At 42.6% G+C, this 18,465-nt stretch overlaps 1 protein-coding gene across 3 annotated transcripts in view; it reads right to left on the bottom strand.

Annotated features, from left to right (window-relative positions):
- The window catches only part of S6kII (Ribosomal protein S6 kinase II), a 156,362-nt gene that overhangs the window by 121,597 nt on the left and 16,300 nt on the right, over positions 1 to 18,465 (bottom strand). Inside the window, exon 1 of one of the 3 annotated variants that reach the window (XM_086985812.1) lies at positions 5,745 to 6,248. The exons of the other annotated variants lie outside the window; for them this stretch is intronic. Within the exon in view, the coding sequence (XP_086841938.1) occupies positions 5,745 to 6,233 (489 nt within the window). The 5' untranslated portion in view covers positions 6,234 to 6,248. Of the gene's footprint in view, positions 1 to 5,744; positions 6,249 to 18,465 lie in introns of those variants that run through there. 3 annotated transcript variants of the gene reach the window in all.

Here is an 18,465-nt window from a genome sequence, read left to right as displayed (position 1 = left end):
TAAATTAACTCAGCCAGGAGCAGCCTAAATCCTACGATGATCTAATTATACTCAGAGAAGTGATTCATATATAACTACCATTAGTAACATTGATGATAATCTTCTTTAGTCGTAAGTGGACCGTGAGCTACACGTGACGTATGCAAATAAACTTTATTATAAAATAATATTAGTTTAATATTATTGGTTATGGTACCTGATAATAAGCGGAATATCTAGTAAACATATCTAGATATATATTTCCAAATAGCAGCTATAATAATAAGCGTAGAAATAATATGTGAATAGAAAGAACACCTACTTCCCTTTCGAGAAAACTGCGCCTCGCACAAGCGATCAGGCCGGATTCTATGGCGAGTCGCACATGTTGAACATTGTTTATACGATACATGAGAGCCGTATAAACACACGTTGGCGGGCTGACGTCTTTAAATCTAATATTATACATATCGCACATGAGCTTGGCTGGAGCACATTGGACCGAAGCTGGGTAACGTTCACTATTTACTAATATATTCACTGCATGTACTGAAAAACCACGAAACCGAACGCAACGCACAGCATGAACGTATGTCACCCCGCGTTATTTATGGGAACATACATACGTTTCTAGGTATTTATGGATATCTAGCATTTGTGCAAGCTTAGACACTGTTTTTTTTTACGAACAACAGTAAAAATATGTGTTTCTCGTTTTCTTTGCTGCATGTGTGTTTGTGATTTATTTACAATCAACCAAAGCAGGGACGCATGATGCTTTTTCTCACAGTTACGGTCTCTGGCAGAGCTATATTGTAATAGTAGATGAATAGTCTGAGTACGGCACAACGAAAATATTCTCTCATATTTCTGGCTGTTGCTACTATACTTAACCGCGAATAGGTGATAGATCAGTAATTTAGCTATTCGGCCTCCTGCACGGGCTAGGGACGAAAAATAGGTAGCACTATAAGATTGAGGGCCAACGCGACGTCGCGTTTGTTAACTTCAGCAATGGACATAAAGTACTCAAAAGTTATATCCGGTTCCTTATTTCATATAAGTATATATACTTTATACAAGACCTATTTGAACAGTATCGTAGAGCCTCGTTCACTCCGCTCAGCTGCGACCCTCTTGTTATTATCCTACACTTTCTATATAGTAGACAAAACTACATCTTTACTATGTACCATTTATGAAATCGTAACCTAAAACTACATATGAGTTCCATAACTAAGCTGAGAACTTTTACGGGGCATAATCAGAAAGAGAGAGAGAGAGAGAAAGAAACTGATGCTAATGTCTATAACCTTGTTAGCTCTGTTTTCTTACTACTAACCAGTAACAAGCCTGATTGGCGCAAATTGTCATTACCGCTATAAATACAGTCGTCGACTAACAGGCCGAGCATACAGAGGTCCACTCGGTCCTGACAGTCTTCGCTTTGTGTGTTTTGTAGGTGGACAAAAAGCTGGGCTCTGCCCGGTCGTTCACGTGTAGCCCTCTGAACCTTCGTCGATTAAGAGCCGCTGTATGGAGCAGCGCCTGATGTTGTTAATGGCAACCAGCTACTAGTGCCATTGTACAATTACATATAGTTACGGAACTGCAACGGTATTGGCCATGCTTGAGTTCAAGTTGTCATATTTTCTCACCTTTCGCAAACGTACCAACACACATGCACCCGACGCGCTCCCTACGGGTTGTAGCAGACGCCAGTTGCAGGAACCCGGGTACATGCTGGCTGATGTATCCGTCTGAGCTGTTTTGGTTAGATTAGGATTCGGTTACGGTGCCGATCTCGGCTGTCTCTGGACAGCCTGGCCGTCGTGGCGTTTCGGAACTATAGTTACTCGGGGTGGCTCCAGGGTCAGACCTCTCATCTTGTTATTGACCGACATCGGAACTGAGCACCCGAACTGGTGGCAACAACGATCTGAGCAGCGACAGAGGTCAATGGGCAATCACTTAAGGAAGCATTTTACAACGGCTTAATCAGCCCAACCTTGGCACCACAACAGCTAATCAGTATCAGAGAATATTATTACGGCGCGTAGCAAAAATGTCTTTCGCTACTGCTACGTGAGGACAAATTGTAGAGCAAATAAATCGTATGCGGGCCGGTACCAGTGCGTTGTCTCTACAACTGCTGGCAGCTAGAAAGAAGCGAAGCCAAATTGCCAAGCGCATAATCCAATTAAAGACGGACGAAGTGGTAGGCAAAGTTGCAAGGCTATGGTCTGTGTTGAAACGTTCGACACGTGTGTGGACGGAGTTGCGTTATTGGCAAAGCTGTCTATTCTTGACTACTTGAGACCTAAGCTGTGGATCAGGACCTTCGAGACAGCAGCAGGTATCTACGGTTAGTCGCATAAGCGTCTGTTCGGGATTGCTTAGATGTGGGAAGAATTTATGCGCGAATTCGAGGAGATGATGAAAATCTGTACACGTTCATCCAGGAGCACGTCGACTTAACATTCGAGTTGAAAACGTTTTTTGAAGATGTGAATAATTCGTGTTTTTGGGTCGCGGCTTCATAAACTATTCTGCTGTAATGCCGTCGGCTTACTTCATGGCTCTTGCGAAGCTTGCACACGACTATCGCCTGCACCGATGTCTACTTGAACCCGAACTGTCGGTAGGCTCAGACAACGTGCGCAGTAGTTCGAGCTTCTGTGTCCCTTGCGATTTGCAGGGCCGTTTCGGAGCTAAACGTCGAAGCCTTGGAAACAGGCAGCTTTGATACGCGGCAAAAAAAATATCCTATTCTTGTTCAGTCGGCGTCTGGACAATGCAACGGCCGGACCCCCGTCTAAACCGTCAGACTCGACGCTGGAACCGATGTTACATGGTGAGTACCCGCTAATGGGCTCCTGAAGACAATACAATGCTGTTCCGGATTTTGTACTGTTAGGCTGAAGCCGTCCGTGCTCATGTTCTGCCACTCTGGGAAGTCTAGAAACTAAGGCGTGTATTCCAACGTTTACCCCCATTCAAGAGTATCCTTAATTGCAAAGGCGATCGGTTCCAGAGAACGCCGAGACGCATACATTTCAATGTCAGTGGGTGTAGTCTCAGCAATCATGGAGAAGGACTTGGTTTAAGCACATCGAAGAACCTTTCAAAAAAGAACTAACTCAGAACGCGAACAGTCCTAGACTATACGCTGAAACACAGACGTGGGGAGCGCTGCCAAGTGTTACAAGAGATACGTACAAACAGTTTATTTGCTTTCAGGTATTTCCGTAGCTGTTGCCGTATAGGGAGGTTTAGGGTTAATAAGTTGCCTTTGTGCCAATACCAGTCCGTTCTCACTCTAATATACATACACGAAAGGGAAATGTGTATGTTTTGCGTATGTACGTGCGAAAAAAAAACTTGCACAACATCGTTTGAGTCCCACTTGTGAATGGCATTAGCATTCTAATGATTGGGTGTCGCATGGTGTCTTATTGCTGATGCGAATATTTTTAAAGCGTTGAGGGTTCTCATCGCTGCTCCTACGGTTGGTCTCAATTAAAGCATACGAGCATTCTTTTGACACGGTTATAACTAACAGCGTGACAGTGTTCGGTACTCTTCTACCTTCTGGCCTATTGCGACCTAGTTAGCTATGTGGAACCCTACGTTTGCAGATCTAATAAAAATTGGGGAGTTCGGGCTATTGGCAGAAGCTGGTATTGCTAGTTCCAAGAAACAGTAGGATGCGTGATAAGTGCCTGCTATCCTGGGATGCACCTGTCCTTTTCGCATTACATCAACGAATAATAAAATAACACTGAACTTTTACAATAAATTGTATACAGCGGTTAGCGTCATTCTAACGGTAACGTCAGGCGAGCATTAACACAGTGACCCACACAATATCGTGCCTCTGATCTGTATATCAATAAAAATATTTACTCTGTACTAAGACAAGGATATTGTTAACGTGGCATAAAAAGCTCGCATATGCAGGACGATGATTATTCTCTGAAGAACTAATCAAGCTTCAGAAGGGAAGCTTCAGTTGGCGACCGTGATGAAAGACGTTCACCCACTCACATTGTACGGTGTATTAGACTATCGGAACTCATTTTCGGCCATGTTCTTGTTTCCTTATATCTGTGTACATGCTGAAATATTTTTTTTTCTATTCACGTACATGTACACGAACTGGGAAACATTTGAAATTAACAAATGTTTAGCTAAATTTGACTGAATCCTTGCTCTGGCATCGTCCTAGTTGTATCTGTGCTATCCATTGTTCTTATCAGGTCGTAAAAGGTTATAGTTTAAATTACGTGCCTAAAGGCGTCACTCAAAGCACTGTACCTTTCAAACGCAAATTGATATTATCCAGCCAAATGTATCTGGATAACAATTTAGTATGCGTTGCAATTGCTAAGGAATGCTTGATTTAATTGCGTGAAAAAGGCTTCTTCTTTGAAACAATTATCGACAACCTGAACCTCGCTAGATTTTACAAATAGAAGAACTTCAGACATTCAAGCACAAGGACAACTCAGCTTCAACTCAATAGAAACATGCAGATTCTCTTTAATTCAATTCAATAAGTAGCTTTTACTTATTCTGGCTGTATCATCATGGAAGCTTCAGGAGAGTAGGTTTTCCAGGAGATGAATAAATAGACATAATACGCTTACGCGTCACTGTTGCGGCCCACAAGGAGTGGATCTCAGGTTCAATCTCAGGCACAAAACGCCGAGGCCTACATCTTGTATGCGAGCAACAGGATACTCATGAAAAAGGCTTTTCATGTTCCTGGTGGTAGATGAAAGGTGTGCTCTACTTTGAAACTTTACAATTCATCAAGCGCTTAGCATAGCATATTACCGCTTAACGGAAGCAAAAAAGTCTTCCCACTGATGAAGACAGTGGCAAAGCAATTCTGATTTGTGGTAACGGTACTTTCCACCCAGCTTGGGAATGCGACAAATTGTAATGTAACCGGAAGTAAACGAAAGTGCTCTCTCACGGGCTTCTTCACCAAGCTTGACTCTTTCAGATTAGCATCCATTCAAATTGATATAAAATGTTAGCGGGAAAGCGGGTCTCAAAGAGACAATTGGTCTCGGATTATGTAGACTCAAGGTTAGCATTTTAATGCCACACGTAGATGCGTCAACTACCTACTGAAGAGCAATACACGATGGGTCACAGCGGTAATTACTTCAACAATTCAGGTCGTAGCATTCTTCTACAAAATATAACTTGAGGATTCAATTCAAAAGAGCTGAAATCAATTTACACATTTAAGATATAACAATTTCTGATATGAAAGCGATAACGTGTTTGGAAAAAGAACTATTACGGGTCTAGAAGTACTGCGTGACGAGATAAGTAAGTGTACCAAAACTAGGGAATAACTAATACAAAGGAATAGAAAAATTCTTACAAGGTCACGAAGTGATTAAAAGTAAAACATTTGCCTGAACTGTCGTATCGCATTGAGAGACCATGGAAACTGTAGCGGGATTTTGCATTGTATAAAATAATGAGGTGGGCTACCTGCAGCAGTCTATAGGAAAATTTGCACGAGATAACCTTATGTGAGTCATGTGTACGGTAGTGGTGGTTAAAAGGTTCATAGTTATTAAAAGGAAACTGTTACGCTGAAATTAGTCGGTATATAGGTCAAATGGCGATAATCACTCATTCTCAATATTAATTATTATTATGACAGCGTTAAGACGATTTTCCAATATCTGAGTTAGACAATCGTTTTTGGGTTTTTTACTGAAATGCGCTAAGCCACCTACCGGTTCAAGCAGAAGCTTGCAGCTATCGTTGTTGTTGTTGTTGTTGTTGTTGTTGTTATTGTTGCCTTTATTGTTATTGTTTTGTTCATCCTGGCCACTCGAAGTTGTTGTGGTTGTAGAATGCAGAGGAGCGGCCGCTGCCGGTGATACTCTAGGCAGCGGGGCCGCATGGGCTCGGGTAGCTCCAGCGCCGCCCTGATGACCCAACAGGTTGTGCGTAAAATTCTGTTGGTGGTGAGTGCCTTGCAGGATGGCAGCCGCACCTTGGTACGGAAGGCCAATGCCATTCAGCGTGTTTGCTGATGGAGTATTTTGCGTGGGTGGTAGAGAACGCAAGTACGTCGCCGGGTTGCGGTGAACCCTGGCCAGCGAATGGCTGTTCGCCAACTGCGGTATTAACGGGCTGTCCAGGGCGAGTATTGGGTTTTCCTGATGGGGCCGCAACGGGTGGACGCTCACCAGAGGCAGCGAGGGACCGCGCCTGTACATCCTGGCCGCGGCTAGAGATACGAGAATGAGCACGACCAGATTGACACGCCGAGGATTTAACTAGATGAAAAAAAACCACATGAATGAAGCTAGCAAACTCGCTGCTGTGCCGATCTACGTATTCTTGTGTATGGATTATCTGTTAAAGTTTAGTAGAACGGTCACCGGGCTAATGTTATTATGGATGTGCATCTGGCGCCTCAATCGTTGGTGGGGATTTACCGATGTGGGAAGCTACAAACGCTCGCTGGAATCTGCGGCCGACAGACGTGCTAGTCCACGTAAAACGGCATTACTATAGCTTAGTAATTGATTAGTACACGATTTCCGATGCAGTGAACCGACGTGCAAATTCTCTGGTCATAAACAGTTGGCATATAGATCGCGTTAGCTATGAAGCGCTGAGAGTGTTTTCGTTGCGGTATAATACTTTTCGAAGTAGCTGATCTTAGCGGCATTTTCCTAGCTACAATTCGTCGTAGACCTTCTGCTAAACAGTAATCTTCTCACATATGCCTTGTTTCGCACAAATTCACATCCATACATCGTTATGTTATTTTGATGAAGACCTGTTTGAAGGAAAGTATCCACCTTTCGTCTCTGTTGGTTATTCCTCGCACGTATTATCCAAGAGTAAATGCACTTGATCCTCTGACTGCCATCAACAAGCATAAACTAAACACCCGAACTACACAATGATTATAGCACAATCATGCGTCAATCCAGCCGGACATCACCATGGAACGACTGACACTGCCGCCGCGTTTATACAGTCAAGTGTGCAACACTCACATCGTCATTGCTACTGACAAACAGCGACGTTATTTCTTGATTCGGACATCTCCTGCGCCGATAACGACAAGTATCGAAAACGACCGCTATCACAAGCAGTCTACTATAATGCTAGCATCACAACTGGCCCCACTCACCCAGGCTCCGCCGCAGGCTCATTCGACGGCTATGGTCGTTGGTCGGTTCGTCCGATTAAGTGCCGCAATGGCGGCAAGTAGCAGAACGATGACTACCGGAGCTAATGCTGCTTGAAGCTACTGCCGTTGTTCGAACACGACTTGCTCTTACGACGCTTCGGGCTCGATCCAGCTAGTAGTAGTGCGCCAATCACTACGGGGAAAAGGCGTTATTGAGTCGAATATTTCTCGATTTGACCAGATAGCGACAGATCCATGGAGGTCGACTGAGCCACGAACAACCCCAAAAAACCCTAGGCTTTGAGTCTGTCCACGATCCAAACCGAGACTCTCGGATCTGTCTCTAATGCCTTCAGCTTCTACTATTACCGCTTCGAACTTCTGGCGCTGGTGATGCCGTTTTTGCAGCGATTCTGCGCCTGTTGGTACTCTCTCTTTTTCGTTCGTTCCTGGGGGTTCTCTTGCTACTGTGCTACTAGACTTTGCTGAACGATCGGGCCGTTGTCACCGAAATGGTAGTGGTTCGTTCTTCTTCGTCCCTCGATCCACATGAGAGTTATCATCTGTGAGAGCTGTCGGATCAGGCAAACCGAATATGCAGCGGAAGAAAGACACGGCTGCGAGTGGGAGAGCGCCAAAAAGAAAAAAGCGGATTCTTTCGCCTATTCTGGTTGAATTAGTTCGGCTGCTCGACTGTCGACTCGCGCACAGTCTCAGATCCTCTCCCGGCTAACCGCTTGCCTACGTACTGCCAGCCGCCTCCATCAGCAACAACAGCTACAGCCGTACTTTGGTACAGGTCCTCGCTAACTGATGTCGCCGTCTGCTTGGGAGAGCAAATGGCCAGTCAACCGGTAGACGCTCAGCAGAAGCCGTAACAGCAGAAACTATCGGGCCAGCGGCCGTCTCGTTGCCTTGTCCTGATTGCTAGGCATCGATCTATACCGTTCGAGCGGTCCGCTATTGCTCCGTTTCTTCTTAGCACGATGACGGAATTGAGGAACCTAGGACGACCCCAACTTTAAGTGAACGACAACAATGCCAGCGCCACTTCGCCAGCCGGTTCGATCTGATCCGAACTTAAGCTGTCGATACGAGATGCTTCTCCGCTGTCAGAAGCTAGACGACATAGTAAAGTAGAAAAAGAGCAGAAAAAAGCGGCGAACTTAAAGAAGACAAGGAAACGACCAACGAAAGAAACAGCCTTCGTTCAGGCGCTTGGACAACCGTTCGTAAGTTCACCTCAAGTTCGCTCTCGCCCACTTGCCTGCTTTCGTCTCGGCAGCAACCACGAGAGCGGCAGCCGACGAAAGAAGGATGGATGCACGAAATACTGAATGAAATATTCACATACACACACACTGGATTGAACCTAAAAATTAGACGCAGCCCTAGCAGCGCCTGAGTTATTTAAGGTCTTCTGCAAAATCAACAGACGAGGAGCACCAGTTCGTCCTCGATGTCACTGGTGTTCGTTCACAAACGGACACAACAGACTACTAAATCGAAATAGTGAATCGACGCCGGTCGCTGTTCGAGGGGGCGAGCAGTCACGGCTACATTGGTGTCACTTCCTAAGCTGCTGTCTATGCTACCTGTTAATCATACTCATAGTATATGTGAGCTAGACAAGCTGTTTTCACTGCTGTAGCAGCTTGTTCACCGCAGAAAAACGGGGCTGATGCCGGCGCTTGGGGCACCTAACCGTTGGGGACATCTCACACCCCTTTCCCCTCCCGAGCAGCGGTCACCGACAGCAGTCGTGTACACCGTAGCCTGTGACTGGTCGCACCGGATGTTCAACGGGCGGTCAAGCAGCTGTCCAGTTAGCCCTAGAAAGGATCACAATCCTAATATATATATATATATATTTATATATATAACGCATACACGCTCGTAGATGGGGGAGCTAGACAGTTGTGCGGAGGCAGGTCGCTAACCAGCACGTTATGGCGTTCAAACCGAACCTCTTTTTGTTGTCTCGGCTTTTCTTGATGACACACATACATATGAACGCACACACGCAAACAAACAGGCACAAGTTCAATCACACGAGCCCATACTTCAGTTTCAATCGGGGTTGAACGCAATCGATTCATAAATAAAGAACCTGTGGCGAGTGGGGTTAGCAACATATCTGGTGAGTTAGATGGGGTTTTAGGGTGGAGAAAGCTAAAAAAAAACGTAGCCAGTTTTACATCGAAGTATCAAAGCAACTAGAACACGTCCAGCCTACTAGGGCAGACGGGCCTGCGCATATTCGGAAAAGAAAAGCGGTACAAAATAGCAAGCTTGTGAGGAGGCTTGGTTACTGATCCCGAGGTGTGTGTGTTTGTTCGAGTGTAGGCCAAACCCAAAAATGAACGAGATCTACTGTGTAGCAGATGAGAGCCAGAAACTAGTTAACAGACTAACGCAGTTTTTTAGATCACCCAAGACACTCTGTCTTAAGCAGAATGTCTCTTATAGTTGTAAACTAAACGAGAAATCGTGGCGGAGATCGGTAACGGGAGTAGGTTTAGGATGAAAATCACTGGAGGGAGCGTTAAACGAACAAGTGGCACTCGTAAACTATAGGACGCACCAACATTTAGCCCCATCACAGTTCGCAAGGATTCTTTTGTCTAATAGAAAAGTAGAATGTTAGAGGTGATCAGGTATTCTGAGTCTCGTACGGAGTTAGTGTCGGGCACTTGGGTCTAGAGCGAGTTTGTACCAAACATCGAATTGAACTGAAATTATCTTAGGGCCGCAGTCTTATTATATTGTGTTTTTTTTTAACCTACTTACTATAGTGCCTGCATTAACATTAAGCTTTCAGATGCAGATAATTATTTAAGATGTGAGCAACCTACCTTCAAAGCTTTTTGGCTACTCGCGGATTCAAACTTGAGATGCCAGAGTAATACGCAACAATGCCACCTCTCTCCCATCGCGAGGGCAATTTTTCTGTCTTCTTGCCATTATTTAAAAACGCTATCAAAAGCTAAACCAAGTGTTTAATTCTCTATAAGATGCTTGCGTTTGCAGCTCAGTTTGCAGTTGAATGCAGTTCAGAGGTCATAGGGTATAAATACATGAAGCATGCATGTATTTTTTGAACGGACGAAAATTAAATGTTTTTGCGCGAAAGGAGCCATCGAAGTCAAACGCGGTTACAAAATAGGAGTGATATCTGTCTTAGCGGTGACATTAATTGGACCTCATATCCAATTCAGGCTAAAGAAGGACTAGAAGCCAAAATAATTCTTAAGGTTAGTTGATATCTCTTGTTTTATATCTATAAAGAAATCAGATTTTTCTACAAGCACTAGATTTAGGAAAATAAAGTCTACAATGTACGTGCAATAATGCAGAAACGATTTCACACCGTGTCCTGACAGACTATTCAATGACGTTTAACATGACAGGACACAGCACAGCTTTTTATGTTAGCTTAAGTTACTTTGAAAGCAGAAATTACTTAACTCTGAATTCCTTATACAGGTTTTGAGTAAAAACAAAAGTTTAAAAAAATTAGCACAAAAAGTAAGTTGGAATCTTTCAGGTCGTAGCCCAGCTTAGGTATCCGAAACCAATTTCTGCACAGATACTCATATCCTTAAAACCAAAAGGAACTACCTATACTTCACAGGGCGTATATGTTCAGCGATGAGTACACGAAGTCTAGAGCGATTACAACGCGATTTTGTTTTACTTCAACTGTTTCCCTTTGCAGAGCAATGAAAAATTTGTCAGTTCCTCAATTAAGCTCGCATTGTTATTAAGTCTAGTAAAAAAAAGTGACGAAATGTTAACGGCTGACCGTATCGGCCAATTTAATTAGTAAATTAGCTATCCGTTCTTGGCTTCGGCCATTAAACGTAGTGACCTTTTTCGCTGTCTATTGCTTTATCTTATTTGCTCTGTTTGTGAGTTTACTTGCCTGAACCCCTTCTGAACACTACATTTATGACATTTTGAGCATTTCTATACGCTGTCACAATATCTCTAGTTAATTGTGGGGACACAAAATGAAAGAGCGAATAGAATGAAGGTGTGAGCCGACTAGAAGTTCTGGTGGGGATTGCTACGGCAGGTGTTAACAAAGTTAAACGATTTTTTGCTCGAATGAGAAATTACGACAGAAAACACCACATCATAATAGTAATGACGACAAAATTCTTCTTCTATTATACCTAGATATTTAAAAGTACAAGGCCGTATTGATTTTGTCTAGGCCATGCGGGACCACAACCGAGAGCTGTACAGGTCCTCTGAATTTCTGTTCAAGCAATCCTGCTATAATATTACTTTGTTTACTATGACGCCTGCTTGGGACGTAAGAGAGAGAGATGAGCGAAAGCACCGTGATTATGCAAGGTTGACTGAAGTAATTACTATAAGATGCCCTTCTGTGTCATAAATATCAACTATGCAATAACGTGCATACGGATCCAGCGAGCATTTATAGGCCTGCCAACTGTACGTTCAAACCGTAATACGGACGTAAAATTTTTGCCGTAACTGCAGAAACGAGATAACAAAGCACGCGTTCGCGCAAGTGCACGACGCAAAACATGTCACTAGAAGAAATGTACAGATATGTGCAATTGTTCTGATGGACTGATTGACAAAGGCATCTCTTTGCAAAACTGCAAGTGATACGGCGATAATTAGCAGACCCGTTGATTTGCCCTATGCATGAGCATCTTCTAGTGATTGATAATAAGTGCTTTTTCCCCTATTGATCGCTCTCGGCGATGGAGCTAAATTGTCTTTATTTTATAAGATTTATTACTTTAGCAATAAAGTAGCAAATGTTAGTACCTTGAATATCTACTACTACTAAGAAATATTTTATTAATAGCCATATTGTTATTTAGCTTGGGCCAAAAAAGCCAAAGTGACCGGTTTAAGCCTGTCAACGACATATACTACACGACCAGGGTGATTGAATAGAAAAATTATAATCAGCAGACCACCTAATCCTTACGCCAGAACCTTTGACGCAGCGAACCGTGGAGGGTAGATGATACTTATTGGATTGCTCCTATGACGGGTATTATGATTGTCAAATAAATTTGTATATGATAAGCTACTACCTTTGAAAGCTTGTTCGTGGAACGGAAAGTAGTGGGGCTGTCTTTCCGTGGTAAGACCCAAAAATTCTGAAGGCGTTATTACCACACCACGAAAATTTTAGGAAGTGCAGGCACTTTTCAAAATTTTATTATAATCGAAACCTTCATTACCTTGCTATTTCGTTCAGCTTTAGCAAATGGCTATCGCACATAGTATATTTTATGTTTTTCTACTAAAAAATTAGCACGTAAAAAGAGACTTCGTTAGCAGTTGCGTGCGATACAAACAAGTAAGACCTAGCAAGGAACGACCCGACTGAGTGGAAAACTCGATTTGGGACCCTCTATATATTTTTCTCTCCTGTCGCGTTTGGCCACGATGCATAAGTGGTTTTCCGTGGGTTAAGGTAGCGCATTTGAACTAATGAAAGCATAATAAGTGAGGTTTATCTTGGTTTCCTCTAAGGACGTTTCTTCTGTTGAATTTAATACAAGTTGCATCTATTGAAGGCAGTCGTGTGTATAAACATGTCCCTGTTTTCATCAAGTCGATTTTTTCTGAAAAAGACTAAATTGTAAAGATTGTATGCCTGAGGGAAACACATTTTTAGATCTACGAGCAAACCTATTTGTGAACTGCTAAAGAGGTTTGAAGGGGCTTAACGAAATTGGCTTGGTTCTTCTTCAAGAGTCACGTAGGTCGGACGATCGTGCTCTACAATAGCACAATGCACTTGGTGATACTAAGGATACTAGATGACAGTGCTTCATAGGATCACCGATTTTTGCTAGCCATTCAAACAGACTTCAACTACATTACGACGTTCTACGGATGTAATCTGCCAAAATACTCAACTGCCCTAACAATGCCAAAAGTGCCCTTTAATTTTTTATCAGTTTGTAAAAACAAGGCAAAGATTTCCATTTCATGTACCATTCTAAAATGTATATATAAGGTCAGTTAAAAATCAATGTCTATTTTTCAGCCAGTAAAAAAAGCACAGCGTTTTGCTATTATTTTGTACTATCTTCTTTCACCTTTCGAGCAACTTATTTTTCCCGTTTTGCCATATCAAGTTTACTGTTCGATAATTTAACCAGTATGTTCTAGAAATGTACACATTTTCAAGGGTACCGTTAGAGATTTTATTTGTCAATGGTCAGAAGCGGAGACCATTAATCTGCGCAAGATATCCCGAATACGCAGAAAAGCCTCCTCTCAGGCTTATATGTGGCGGTTTTAATAAACCTTGTTTCTTGTTTTCACAATTTTCATGGAATATTTTTACATACGCCCTGCGCCGTCGGCTTGGCGAATTTTCCTGTACGTGGCTCGGCACTGCCGTGGCAAGTAACTTCACTTAATCCCCCGAGTTTTTCCCCATGTATGAGCTCGTTTATTCGACTCAAGTGGGGTATGTATAGGTAGATCTATTTTCCCGCAGCGATTTCTAACGCGGGAAAGCCTCACGGTCCCATTAAACGCCTTTTGGATATTAAGTTTTTACTTGACCGACCGGCGGCCTAGAGTGTTTTAGAGCTTTCCATTCTTTTAGGTACCACTATGAAAGGCCATGAGATGCGCTCTAAGCCTCATAGCCACGCATTTCACACAGCTTTTCGAATAAAAGCCTGGCTTAACTCCAAAAAGCGTATCTCCCTATTTCTTTCGCTGTCTCATCGTGACGTAGAGATATTACATTGTTTCTTTCAATTCTTTATAAAAATTTGTTATTGTGGACGTGTGTCGCCCGGTGTGAGGCAAGATATTGATAATTCATAAGAAGCGTATTTGCTTATGATCTTCACGTAGTTCATGCAGCTCCCAGGCTCCTAATTTTTAAATGGATTACATCGAGAAGAGATAGCTGATGGTAGTTTCAATTATGGATAAAGTCCGCACGCTCCGCACAGAGGTGTTTTCAAGCATCTCTCATGGAAGGAACTCGGAATAAAGATCGCCTGGCGATAAGCGACTAAAAGCAAGTACATTCTTCCACTCCAAAATGACATATTTGGGCTTAGTAGACCCGTTCTGAGTGGTCCTCCAATGCATTGAATCCATTATGTTGGCACAATCAATGTCACTGTTATTTTGTATGTGCAATGGACTATTATGAAAATGCAGACCCAGTCGGTATTTAGAGACGAATTTGTTTGTGGGGGTAAATTAACGTGTGTTTTTCATAAACATCGGTGGAATACTGAAGGAAAAGGACAAAATCCTGTTTCGTGTTTCTTTGGTGGCGACAGAACCAACATTTATTTCGTTCATCACGGATGCATAGTGTGTAGAATAAACACAGTCGATAATGAATAATAAACGATGAGCCAGCAAGACTAACACAAGTCGCAGTGGTTTCTTGCGAGTCAGTGCGCCCTGAACTTGACGTTTTCCCATGGGTCATTTTATAGTAAAATCGGAGCCATTCAGACAGGTTTAGAGTTACAAATAGATACAATCCAAAAAAAATAACGTGTTTGCCTCTTATGAAGGGCAAAGTTACCGCGAAATATACGACCGAAAATAACGCGACAAATTGCCACGGCAAAATAAAGGCAAAATAGTGATTTCCATTTTGGTTACCATGTGAACCATTTATTGTTCGTCAACTCTCATATAGATATATATATACACGTGACATATATAGGGTATACAATATAATTCTAATTTTCGATAAAGGAACAAAGCAACCAAGGATACCGAAAAGGGGGCTAGTTGGGCTACGACGATACGATAATACCAAGTGAACCCATTTATTTTTTTCGAGTGCATTAAACAGTGCAGACTAATAAATCTAGAAACCATATAGTATTATTAATGACAACTGTAATATGGAACATTCGGTAGTATTCGTATATCGGCGACAGTGTCCAATTTAGTTTTAGTTCGATGAGTTTGTATATATAGTCCAAGAACAGGAACTGTACTAAGACCAATTTTTTCTGAAGGGTTCAAGCACTTTCATTTTGGCCTTTCTACAGCTGCATGCAGTGCTTAGAAAACTTATCTAAGCGAATTTTGACGTGTCTATCTAAATGGACTTTGCATCGGAGTATAAGAACTTTCATTACCTCGTTTTCCCTACAAGTAGCCGCTCTTTCAGACTATTCTCATTGACCCGTACTTGTGATGTAAAAGAAATGATGGCATCCTTCACACGTACGCTGCGTACATTTTCGTGGTCGAAGAGACCAAATAAAATGTACAGTTATCTAGTTAAATCGAAAATAATGTCATGATTGGTATACCTATTAAAGGTAAGTTTAATCGTTCGGGGCACGGAATGTTCAAACGGTTATAGGTTGTTCTCAGGGGCTGTCGTAAAATAAATATAATCCATTAAGCCCCAAAGCGGTAATCTCAAATTATCTGACCGTAGATCGACCTCTTAAACTGTTTGTTCTCACATGGAAAAACGCATCTGTTTAACTCGGCTTATGCAATGGGTTGTGCATCATTGGTAAGTCGACCTTTAGTTACCTTCGTAGATCTGACACCATCTAAACAGTACCTGCAACTCAGACCATATTACAGTGCAGCAATTATTATTGCTCATTATTAACTTTTTCAAAGTTTAACTTATATTGTTAAAAACTTAAAAGTTTAAAATGGCTTTTAACGTCATCATTCAACACCTACCCTCAACGAGTCATGCTCTTTACAGGCGCCGAAGGACGAAATTTTACAAATTTTATAAAAATACATTGTTAACAACTTAATACCCGTTTATGTGAACACTAGGTGTAATGACCTTACAAACGAGAACAGTAGATGTTTCGATAAACAGAGATAAACGAGAAATCAGATAGCGCGCATTCGTTCGGCGTCACGTGTTCAAACTGTAAATAGAGCCAATTACAAATACCATCTGCCCGCAGAGACTGCCTTCAAATCGGTGACAGCGTCTTTCTTTCCGTCGTCTAACTCCATCCTGATTTGAGGTGGTAACGCGTCAATCTTCGAACACAGTATTATTTAGAATACCTGCAAATTCCAGGATGCGCTGTGCACGTCCGTGCGATGACCTCGGAAATTTTGATCCAGTAGCAAATACACAAATTTATCCTTACACAAAATCACTCGGTGTAAATTTCGGTACACCAGATTCCAGTAAGCACTATCTGTATGGGGTTCGACAGAGTGACGTTTGGGGTAAAGAAGACAATCCGTGTGTTATTTCTACATTACACTAACAAATTTAAGGGGAATACGCTAGGAATGTCGTTAAAAGTCACAGTCTCCAACGATTCAGCACCATATTCTCATTAGAAAAGTCATCGAACCATGGGAAACATACTGTATTCCGAGACGCGCTTTAGTAGCGGCCCTCTGGGAAATTTCTTGAGTGCTATCAGTAGAGGAGACCACGCATACCGAGATGCGGAGAACAAATTTACTTCGCTGTAAGTTTCAATAAAGCTGCAGGTCGTGTCGTGCACGCCCTTCACAGCAAAAACCTTCAGCAACAAAAGACCTCAAAGCTTACTGAACTAATGATTATTATTATCAACTAAGTATAGTGTATCTATCGGAGGAAAGTTTACCGCTATCGGAATTATTTGCCGACTAGAACGCTACGAGGTATCAGAATGTGTAAAGTTTTGTCAGGCCACGGATTATCTGATGTTCATCAGATGTCAATTGTATTTAAGAGGTCAAACTCTCTGAAACATATTGAAAATACAATCTTTATTAGAAAATTATACATACATAAAGCAGTTATTCCACAGCTACCCTGTAACTTCTGCCTCTTGATACGTCCCTGTTGCGACATGATTCATGTCTCAAAGGCTGCGCACCTATTACAGAAAAACCAGTATTATTAAAAAAAAACGTGATCTTTTTGAAATTTTCCTTTGTCGCCGAAATGGCCCATTCGTCTGACGTTGTTCAACGCTGTTCATCCGTTTTCATTTATTTAACGGAACATATATGACTGAGAGTTGTCTGCATGTATGTTCGCTCTGCCAACAATTTTTTGGCAACCCGCGTTATCGAATGGTTAGGTTGGCAGTTTCTCAGTTACGAGGAGCGAAAACCCGTCCGTTTATACCTCTACTTAAGCACAAGCTGTTTTCCGCAGAATCCCTTTCCATGTTGCTGCTGCTGCTGCTGCTGTTGCCAGACCCTAGCCATTTGGTCGCTCGATTGCGGGGCTCGCATCACTAGAAGTAAGCTATGCATCGCAATGTAACCCAGCCCAAAAAACCAGCGCATTGACGGAGCGCAGCTGTGTCCATGGCCAGTTATTGTCAATAATAGGTTTCTTCGATCGTTTCATTAGTCCTCTTTTCTCTCGTCCCCAACTGCAGGACCAGCAACTCGTTTTTCATCGGCGCTAGCAGAAACGCCAGCGTATAGTAGCAGACTAACAGAAAAAAAGCTTCGGCAATTCGTTTAAAGCGCTAAGTTCACTCTGTCTGCTGCTATAGAACAGAGTGGAAACAGTTGGGGCGAAGTGCTAAAACAGAAAAAGAAAAAAATGGGGACGAAAAAAAACTTGCTGGAAGTTGCCTTCAGAATAGTGCGAGAAAATATCAGGAGATTTCTCCATGATGTTCCGGGACGATGCCAAACATGTATAATAAAAGCAGATAATGGCAGGAATTGGCTAACGGTGGCTTGCCTGTCTGCCGGTAGCCCTGTTTGATCGTGGGTGCCTCAGCGGTGGAGCAGTGAATTGCGTCCAAACTGTGAAAAAGAGAGTTACTCTAGCGAGAATCGTGCCACAAGGAACTCCAACGAAAAACCCCGGGGTCCTGCTGAGTCTTGCTCCTGCTGTTCACCTCGCTTCGCTGCCATTTGTAGCATTGCTTTTCCTATCGTTTCAGTGAGGGGCGGGGCCGAATTCTTTTAGAGATAGACAGATAGGCTCAGGAAAAAAAGGAAAGTCAAATATCCTTGGAGTTCCCGGGCCCTCAGAAACTCTCCCTCGGAGTCTCTACAGCCAATGTAGTATCCTATAGTAGACAGGACTGACAAGAGTTCGAAGACAGGACAAAATTGAAAAAGTTACTTATTTTCAGTGCTTAATAGCTACTAGCTTAATGATTTATTACAAAGCTGGAATAAGAAGATGGTTACGGAAGAAAGCTAATCTGTGCCCATTAAAAGCGCTATGTATATGCCAAAGCTCGATTAGCAATCGGGAGATGTTTCAGTCAGAGGTAAGCGATATCATTATCATTAGAAGCAGTTTTACACTGAGAGACGAAAACAACGCATACTGCCCTTAC

The sequence above is a fragment of the Varroa destructor genome, unplaced genomic scaffold (genome assembly GCF_002443255.2).
Source record: "Varroa destructor unplaced genomic scaffold, Vdes_3.0 BEIS01000003.1, whole genome shotgun sequence".
Taxonomy (NCBI): domain Eukaryota; kingdom Metazoa; phylum Arthropoda; class Arachnida; order Mesostigmata; family Varroidae; genus Varroa; species Varroa destructor.
The sequence above is the reverse complement of the archived record's forward strand: the minus strand, read 5'-3'. Positions and strand labels throughout refer to the sequence as shown.